Source organism: Ornithodoros turicata, chromosome 5 (genome assembly GCF_037126465.1).
Source record: "Ornithodoros turicata isolate Travis chromosome 5, ASM3712646v1, whole genome shotgun sequence".
Lineage (NCBI taxonomy): Eukaryota > Metazoa > Arthropoda > Arachnida > Ixodida > Argasidae > Ornithodoros > Ornithodoros turicata.
In genome coordinates, this window is record NC_088205.1 from 46,702,616 (window position 1) to 46,713,070 (window position 10,455).

At 44.8% G+C, this 10,455-nt stretch overlaps 1 protein-coding gene across 1 annotated transcript; it reads right to left on the minus strand.

Annotated features, from left to right (window-relative positions):
* Nucleotides 1-588: 588 nt before the first annotated feature.
* Nucleotides 589-2,359, minus strand: LOC135395812 (THAP domain-containing protein 11-like). Its single transcript, XM_064626902.1, has 4 exons — nucleotides 2,217-2,359; nucleotides 1,186-1,351; nucleotides 761-1,099; nucleotides 589-645 (listed from the first exon to the last, which is right to left on the minus strand). The coding sequence occupies exons 1-4, from the start codon at nucleotides 2,357-2,359 to the stop codon at nucleotides 589-591; spliced, it is 705 nt and encodes a 234-aa protein (XP_064482972.1).
* Nucleotides 2,360-10,455: the final 8,096 nt, after the last annotated feature.

Below are 10,455 nucleotides of genomic sequence, written 5' to 3' on the forward strand. Positions count from 1 at the left end.
CGGACACAAAGGTAACAAAACCGTTGGGACTGCAAACGACAAGGCCCTTCGCAGTGTTGGCCTTTTTGTACAGGGAATATGTTTCGCTTTGTACCCTGTATGATGAAGGCTTCTCAATGAAAATTTCTGTACAATCTAGTATTCCATCGACTGTGTTGTAGCCCTTCTCCTGAAACACTGCTGGGCGGTACTTGTCACAGAGGTCTGAGGACATCCATATAGGGATCTGAAACATATTTTAGACGAGCTGATAAGCTTTCTGCTCTTGTCATATGCCTTTCAAGCATGCTCACCTGTATTAACCTGTTGTAGAGGAAGTCTATCCAGGTAGTCCATATTCGTGAGACCGTGGCTTCTGAGACTTCATACCTGCCAAAAGATTAGCCGTAGGTGAATATTGTTTGAATCATGGAGAATGCGCACACAGTGGGATTGGAACATACCTGCGAGCAAGGTCCGCACCGTCTAGGCCATGGCGCAGACGTACTAATGTCATGATGAGCTGATCCTTCAGTGGAACAATGAATTTCCTTTCGCCTTCATCTTCACTCGCTGCAGCTCGTCTCATTTGCCAGAAATGAAGGTGGTTCATGTCCGGCTCAAATATCTTGTAGAAGCTTTCAAGCAAGGCTGCTGATGCAAACCCTGTGTGGTATTGGAGGTCTTTAACATTTCTCGTGAGGACCTCATATGACAAGGAGTTGTTAGCAGCATTTTGTTCTGCAGCTTTCACAGTTGCATATGCAGCCCGAAGCTGTGCCTGCAGCCACTGATTGCGATTCCGTTCCACAAGAAGTTCAAGCTCTCTGCGAGATGACTCCCCTTCTTTCTTGTGGAATTCTGCACGTAGCTCAGCAAGCTCCACATCCCTGGCTTTGAGGAGTTCCTGAAGTTCCTCTTCTCTTCCTAAGAGCTGCTCTATGATGTTCTTCTGTCGAAGGAGCATTGTTCGGGGGTCATCATTTGTCTCTGGTGGCAGTCCGTAATTGTGATCCCTGCCTTGCTCAGGGTAGGATGCCATTTCTTCTGTGGATGGATCAGGTGACGAAGCCCTTTCTTCAGCCTCGTTCATGGCCTCATCCTCAACCAACTCGGGCTCCTAATAATAAATGAGTGAGACTATGTGTTTACGGGTCACCACAAAAGCATATATAATATACAAAATCCATTATTAAAAAATATTACCAGTTGCTGTGGCTCTTTTTTCTGCAACCGTGTTGACCGAGAAACTCTGTCAACACTGCGCTTTAGTGGAAAGACTGTTGGGGTATGGTCCATATATGTCTTCGCACCATTCTTGAAGTGAAGACCACAGACTCGATGACCATCTGTAGGTACAAACTCAGAGTACCTGCAAGGAAAAGTACTATGACTATCTGCTGCAACCTGCAGCAATACTCAAAAGAGGCAATAGAAATGTCAACTGAAAAAGAAGTCACGGGAGTGCAAATATGGGGGCAATGCAATCACAAGACGACAAAAAAAAAAAAGGTTATCTTAACAGGGGAATAATAAATCTGACTTCATACAACGGCTCCTGGATGCCATGTAGGATGGCAGTCTTGGTCTGGTAGTGCTATACCTGTTCACTGACTTATCATTTGCTTGAATATGAGGACCACAGAGGGAAGGGAACGGACAGCTGTGATCCTCATACTCAAGGAAATGGGAAATTATATCCCTGTCAACGTTACACCAGTCACCTTCACCACTTTAATATGCTCATTGATATTCCTGGAGAAGCGAGTGAGCACTTATAGGGCAATACGTGCGATGAATCCCGCCCATTCCCCTCAATAAATGAAATTACAATATCGTTTCCCTACCATGTGGTGTCCTAAGGGCCAGTGTGTACACACATTTTGTCTTGACGTACAGTTCACAGACGACAAAGAAAACAAAGTGCATGCACCGCTCTTGATTGGCGTTCACCACAAGCAAAGTGCCATGGGTTTTACTATATCGCGAATGCCTCACGTTAACCGATACGAAAAACACACAAGCCAATCATGGCATTTCTTTCATCGGGGTAACATCACCTCGCTGCAAGGGCTTCCATTCGACAACGTCGTTTATCGTATCGTTTTTGGTCTCGTCTACCGATGTACCCAAACCCCAGAAAGCCGAGTGTTGACAGTCTAGTATATCATGTACCATGCTGCACTGGTGAAACAGAGCAAAATCGAAGCAAGGTGGAACCACGGAGTGCTACTTACTTGCCGTTGTTTCCTTTCCGGCCGATACGCCGTATCCATTCCTTTCTCCGCGCTTTGTTCACGGGAAACTTGTAAAACCCGAGACCTTTGTGCTTGGTACTGTTTTTATAACAGCCTGGAACACAACAGGTGAAGCCACCCATCTTGCTCAAACAAAGGGGAAAAGCAGAAGACGAAAATCCCGCGGACTACGCACGCACGAATGGAAAAATTCGGACGGATGACTACAGGTACCGGCATGCATTTCGGCGCGCCCCCCTTACGGTGACCCTTCGAAACTCGCGGTGAAATCGGCTTATTTATCGCCTAGCCGGCGTGCAGCACGAGACGCGCCGATAACAAGGCGGGTGACATTCCACCATACGTTGATAAGCGGCAAAAAAATGATTCCACCAATTTTTTTCCGCCGTCTTTTTTTTTTTCGACCTTCTATCTTTCATGGGGCAGGAGCATGTCCTCCTCTCTGCGCACCTTTAGGACTGGTTTGGTGCGCCGTTGAGCACCCGAAACTTTGAAGCCTCAATTTCGGAACCTTTTTGGGCAGTTCCATTTGCAATATCGAGCAAATTTCTTGGTGGACCTGACTAAGTTCGCTACGGGCTCTCTAATTCTGTAAAGAAAACGTTAGGCTGACTTGGGAAATTTTGAAGTTCAATTAAAGAAATTCAATTTCTTTTAATTAAAATCAAATGAAAATATTTTTGCAAGATGGCAAATTCGGTTACCAAACAAATGCCGTTTACCCCGTATTTTCTGTCGCCCCGTTTTTTTTTAATAAAGTCCGAATGACACGTTTTTTGAAACACCCTGTATATAACAATACAGTAGATATGAACATATTACAAGTGGCAGATATAAAAGTGAAAGTTATTTCAGATGTTTTCTATAAGTGTGAATCAATCAGTTGAAAATCGCTAGCAAGACATAGTAAACAACAAGAGTAGAAACTTGATTCAGCATTTACGTGCTTTGAAAGCATACTGCCCATCCATCAACAGACACAACATAAATCCACAATGAGTAAATTCATAAGGATTTATCCCCAATGTGCGAACAGCGCCGACGAAAAAAAAATATTGAAGTACTGTGCGCCACGGCTATAATGCTGTTCTGTGCTTCGTAGGTGATTCGCGATGCCCAGTCCAGCTTGCCTTTCTTGCGTGAACATTAACCCCGTCCAACTTCGGCAAGATTCCGTTTTGACCACCTGCTGACAAATGCCAACGCCCCTATGCCAGCCGCGTCGTACGAGCACAACCTTCAAGAAATACCATTTCAAAAATACTGCAACAGCAGCATGTCAGTGTGAGTGGGCGTCAAAATATATTACATACCGTTGCACACAGCGCGTGTGGTAACACTCTGACTGCACATGTCGCTCTCCTCCCATCAGCGGTCGTAATGCCTACGAGCAGGTGTAAAGACATGGGAGACGGTGTAGAAAGAAAGGGAATGCTTGGAACATCGACTACATACCTTAGAAACGGATAAAATCCTCAACAAGCCCGAATGAAGCCAACTACTTTTGAGCCACGGCGGAGCACGGGGCACGTTCGAACACTTCGACATTTCATAACAGACTGACTAATCTGTTGGCGACAGGCGACAACGCTTGCACTTGTGTGCGATGGAATGTTGTACGAAATGCAGAAACAATAGCATAATGTAAGAGGTGTAATACGAAGTTGCCACAGCACATGTACTTTTGATGTTCAAAAACATTTGAAATAACGCGAACTATTTTCAACGCGAACGAGCCACCAAGGGCCCGAAACTGGCGAGTTCCTTTGCGGGATAAAGTGAGGCGCTTCTTGCGTTTCACGTCATTGGACGTCAGAAAACGTCATAAATTGAACGTCATGGAGACATCCGGTGGCTAGTGATTACTGATTGGTTCCCATGAGAGTGAATTCGTTTTCTGAGCGATGATTGGCCGTTTTCAAATTTGTTCGCGAGCGTTCAAACAGGCGACAGCGCGGCGTCCACGGAGTCGCCGGCGTTCATTTCGGAGTGTTGTGTAGCGGTTGGGTTGGACTATGAGTTCTGATTTTTCCTGTTTAAAAACGCAAGCTGTATCAAGTAAGTGTCCTCGAAGAGTCATAGCCGCCAGGGAAGATGCCTGCGCAACATTTCTGCTCTGCTCCTTGATGTAGAAAGTATTCGAGCTTCCAAACGCCTCGTACCCGATACCAGGTCAACGACTGCCGACAGGTAAGTCATTTGTCATTGCTTGCTGCCTTACAACACCGCATTCACTTCGTGTATTGTGAATAAGTTGCTTAACAGTTACCGTAAATCGGGACCGGAATACGCTGTGACCGAGACAGACAGCTTTGCAGATACGATGGTAGACTATATTTCTTTTCGTGAAACAATATAATCTAATGTTATGATTAAATGCCCGCTCACGTCGTACTGTATAAAGCTATGACCTACTGTACGTCTGATTCTCGTCCGACAACGAAAATTAGCCGAGGCGGTCTACAAGCATGAATGACACAGACACGTAAGCCTCCAACAGGCTATGTCTTGTGTATACGGTACACACAAGACATCGCCTGTTGGAGGCTTACGTGTCTGTGTCATCCATGCTTGTAGACCGCCTCGGCTAATTTTCGTTGTTTATTTCGTACGCAAGCAAGTACACTGTCAGCACTGCACTTACGTCGTACTCAAGAAAGTAGACTTTTCCAACGGTTGTTTTTCGGTTTTTCCGAGTGCATGAACCAATCAACTACCGGCTGTGTGCACTTTAAAGGGCTGGTGTGCACGTATTTAGAATTTAACCCATCAGGCCTCACCAGTGACTTCACTCACACTCGGCTAATTCTCGTTGTTTGAGTCGAATACAGTATACGACGTAAACAACGAGAATTAGCCGAGGGAGGCTAATAACATGAACGACACAAACACATAAGCCTCCAATATATAGTTAGTCCTTTTGTGACTAACGAAAAATCTTAATCGCATCAGATCAGTCTTTGTGACTGGCATTTAACAGCGACCTGGGGCCCGATGCCGAATTGAAGATACCGTTCGTTATCGTTATTATTTGGAATTGGCGCGCTCCAAATGTCATGTGGCGGCACGTTAAAACTGTTCCACTAGGCTGTGATTTCAAAGCAACTAAACTACTGCTCATCACGCGAAAGCTCGTGACGATAGGGCTTACCGTTGTCGGCCTCACGTATGTGGGCAAGGTCACGACTCACGCCCTGAGGGAATGTGCGTCCTTTGCCGACTTCTAAGGGAACTGTGCCGACATACGTCTGAAAGTGTCTGAGGAAAACCCAGGAAAAACCCCAGACAGCACAGCCGGCACCGGGATTCGAACCCGGGTACCTCCCAGTCTCGACGTGAAATGGCCAGCACGCTAACCACTGAGCCACGGGAGCTGGTGTGACGAATCACAACGAATACCATACAAGCACTTATCGCGCGGTACGGAATAACGAATAGTTGAGCATCGCGCCCCAGGACGCTTTGCTGTGTTCCCAGCACGACGTAGACGAAATTGCTAAATACGTGCACACCAGCCCTTCAAAGTGCACACAGTCGGTAGTTGTGTCGCTGGAACCGTATCATCAATGCCTTCATAATTTGCTCACGTCTGGTATTCGTCATTTGACCTTATTTCTGAATGCCCTCATACTGACCTCACACCCCTCAGGCCTCATCAGTGACTTCACTCACACAGACCTGGCGCCCCTCAGACCTCATGGTTGCACTCACAGGCGGTCTTATGAGGGGAAAAGCCTCATGAGACCTTATGAGGGTAAGACAGTCATGGGTGAGGGCTTGCGTTTTGTGAGTGCCGTGGGGGTGAGGGCGAGTGAGGGCATGTGCTCGTGAGGGCGGTGAGGGTGAGGGCGAGTGTGGGCATGTGCCTGTGAGGGCCGTGAGGGTGAGGGCGAGTGATGTTCCACCAAAATACCCACCTAGGCATATGGATAATCGTGGTAGCTGCATCATGCAATTGAACTATTAACAGATGCTTCAAGTTGTTTGCATCGAATGAATTGCGCATGTTGACGGTACTTGGCATAGAGCTCTGTAGGTCGATGTGCGTTATCACAATCTGCCGTGATTCAGGTAGAGTAGTTATTCGACTGCACGAAGTAGAGGGAAACGTGTAGGTGAATGAAGAGAGCAACACACAACTTTGTTGCAACAAAGGAAATCTGTGTATTAATGCGAGTCACAATTTCATTAGAGCACAGTACACTAAAATTAAGCTGTTTCATGGGGTAGTCGACAGACATGTAGCTGCTGCTGCCAAGGAGCATGCCAAAACGTAGTTGTGAATGGGATGCAGTTCTACAGCGCTACGTCTGAACAAACTATACTTGCGTCTGTATTTTTTTAAAAGTATATATATGCTCCCTAGAAAAGGGAAGAAAATGTGGAGTAGAGTCTTTCAGTTTCCCATCTGTAGGATGACATCAGGTGCTGTTGATGCATTTGGGTGTTATAAGCTTCGCAATTTTTTCTCTTTTCTTTGTGCAACTGGACCTCATGTAAAGGAAGTCAAATATACAGTTGTAACAATTAATGGTCACAAATGCCGAATGTTGTGATATCAAACATTCCTTTCATAGTTTATTTTTGCACTAAAATAATTTTATATCACACATACGCATTCATATTGTCACTAATTAGTAGATATGATACATGATTGGAGTTCAGGCAGAGACCATGTTCAACCAAAACTGGGGCTCAACTGATTCGGGGTAATAATCAGTAGGAGATGAGTTTAACTTGAAAAAGTCAGACCGTAAATATAATGTTGTAGGCTGTTCGACACGGGTATGCCTCTATATTAAAAGAATGGATGGTGATCATGATCATGAATGGTCTACTTTATTGTATCGAATACAATTAACACACAATTTATGAATGGTAAATATTCCTGAAAAATATTATAATTAATTGAGAATCATAAAGCGAGGCGTGTAATATTGCAGTGAATACGGAAATTGTTTTTGTTTGAGAGGGAATAAAATAAAGGAATTTGTAAATTCCAGTTTCATCAATCAAGAGATGACTCTATTTTGTCTGAGTGAAAATACTATTGCATTGACCTTCTCTGTAACAAGTTATGACTGTATTACACAGGCACCTTCACCATGCCACGCTGCACTGTCAGTGTCAGTACTCCCCATATAAAAGAGGTGATCGACTGAGCAGCCACGATGTAGAACATGTTGTAGCACATAGCTGTTTGATGTAGACAGTTGTAGTGCCCGCACACTTTGCTAGAGATTCTTCCTTGGTTTTGGTATAACTGCACAAAAATCTAACCCATAGTTTCGCGGTTAGTAAATAAGTTTTAGTCATGTAACATGTTCTAGATGAATATGCCTCACACAAACTATCTGACCACCCATGTGAAACACTTTTAAAAATTATGTTTATGCAACGATCATGCACTTTTAATTAATACTTTACTTTTTAAAGGATTTGAAAACCCCCTGCTCAAACAAAAAGTACGCCGCAAGCAGACTTTCAACTGAATAGCCCAAGTGAAGCCCTTCCCCTGTCATGGCTTCATGGCAAATGCTTGAAGGGGTTTGCATCTGAGATACACTTTGCTGTGGGTATACTCTTGCATGACCTGCACACAAGCCGGATAAGACTGAGAAAATTGACAGGGCACGTTGACACTAAAAGGAATGAAACAGTGTAAGCTCCATCACCTGAACATATATACTTTGTTGACCTGATGCTGGAACGCTAGGGCATGCACCAGGCTTCAGTACAGCTCGACTGTGTCCACCATAAAAGGAGCATTGCTGAAAAGGAGTGGAGCACATGGGGTCGTGCTTGCAGTCACTGTAGGATATCGCATTCACTTCCTCAAGTCACTGGACCCATTTCGAATATCATTCAGTATGTTGTTGGGGGAGCCTGTGAGGGCGACAAATTTTCATTAACAATATTACAGAAAAAAAAAGTAGCGCCCTCTTTTTTTCTTTACGTAGCACATGCATAATACACCTTCAAATGTGTCGGAAAAAGCTATAGGATCTCCAGCTACAGGTGCATGCATCCCCATCGCAACAGAGCCTTCCCATGTGGAGCTGTTCATGGGACGGTGCAGCATCTGCTTGGCATATTCCCAGAGTGAAAATATCTGAGTGCTTGTATTATGTGTATCTTGAGGAAAATACAAGGTGCTCCTATATGTGTGTGTACATGTATCTGAAATGCAGTTATTTTCTTAGTAACTTGCACTGCTTCTTTCAGTACGTTTCCTCAACAAACAAACATGACAAAACAGAACAGAACAAAAACATGACAGATGGGATCAAACAAATATAAGTAACTGGGATAACGTGGGTGCTGAGCGGCATGCTAGCTTGCGGCATGTGCCCTCTAGTCAATGTTGTGTTAGTAAAATATTTCTGATGTTGAAATGTATAAGTTTGGGTAAATGTTACAAAAATAAAGCTATATTTGTATATATTGACAGTCTGATGTACAAAGCTGCACGGCCAGGGAACGACAAACTTAATTCACTCAAAAACATACTGGAAGAATTTCACACACATGAAAGTAGGAAAAGTAGTCTACTTACTTTAGGAAAGATACTCCTGATCCACCCTCTCTGCACTGCTTGTAGTTCTCTTTGATGCATTTATTGGGCAACACCAATAACAACTTTATTTTAAGATGATGAATGGGGAGTTCCATCGCCAGAGGCCAATGGGAAGTTTCATGTTTATGTTGCTGACTTTGGAAACTGAACATCGAAGCTTTCGGATTTCGGCTCCATTTAAAGGCATCGGTAACCAAGATATTTTTGAAATCGTCAATAAACTCACTAATTAAGGATACGTTCACGCGTTTTATGGCTTGACAGGTTTGACAACCGCGGAATAAAAACCGAAATCTAAGTAGGCTCGAGATAGAAAGCTAGCTGGAAGCCGGTTTAAAAGAATACATCGGAACAATAAAACACACAAGATATGACCCCACTCTAGATTTGATCGCTTTTGATCACTTTTCACACGTCTTTGTTTGGTACACACAGTGAAAAAACGACTAACATGAACCAAAACCATTGTTGAGATTTCGTCCGCCGAAACTAGCGGGTTCCGCCAGTTCTGGCCGGACAACACGGGGACTCCTAATGGCGGATTTCTTAGGGCCGGTTCTCACTTGGCGACGCCCGACGCGGCGTCGTGAGCGGGCGGCGGAAGTAGAGGCACATTTCCGCAGACCCGTCATCGAGCACGATTTTCATGTTCCCACCACAGTGGCATTCCGTCGTCCAAAGCAGACGAAAAATCAGGAGGCGTGGCCTTTCTGTGTCACCTAATTGGTCGCCCGCTGTCGTTCTCGGCAGCTCTCGCCGACGTCGTGAAAGCAGACGAAAAATCAGGAGGCGTGGCCTTTCTGTGTCACCTAATTGGTCGCCCGCTGTCGTTCTCGGCAGCTCTCGCCGACGTCGTGAAAGCAGGTCGGCATGGCAGTTTTTTTGGCTCGACGTCTCCCCTCTCAGACTCCGGAAATGCGCGTCTATTTCCGCCGCCCGCTCACGACGCCGCGTCGGGTGTCGCCAAGTGAGAACTGGCCCTTAGTTTGACGGCAGTTTTGGATGAGCTACGGTGACCTGCCTACTGTATTCCGACAAACGCAAAAAAACACTAAACAAAAAAAAACAGTGAATGGAAGAAAAAAGGAACAACAAAAGAAGACGGAAAGCAGTGAGAGAGAACGAGAGGTCAGTTTTCAGCTACAATAGATTACTTCTACAGCTTCGCGCCCCTTGAGCCACTATGTGGTGCGGCACGGAAATGTGTTGCAACGCGCCCGCTTCGGACTCTGCAAGCGGCGAACGGCCTGCTTGTTGATTTGTTCGGAAGAAATTTTAATTTCAGATGTTCATTCAATTTTCACTTGCAGTATGTTTCGATACGACGCGTATTCTGGAATTTCATTTGTTTGAATTGGAATTGGACGCGTTCCTCGAATTAGTTGATTTTCTACACGGACGTACGGCATTCCTCCAAATCATATTATTACTTCATTATAAAATGATCATGTACCGTTGGCCATCATTACGCTCGTTCCTTCAGCAACTGGCTTCTCACTTATTGTATTGGCGGCCTTGCAACATGTTGGATCCCAATAAATCAACTGGAAAGCAGTTTATGATTGACACACATTAGGCCAATTCCTCCAACTGGCTTCGCATTCTTTCTATTAGCGCAGTCTGTAATACACAACATGTTGG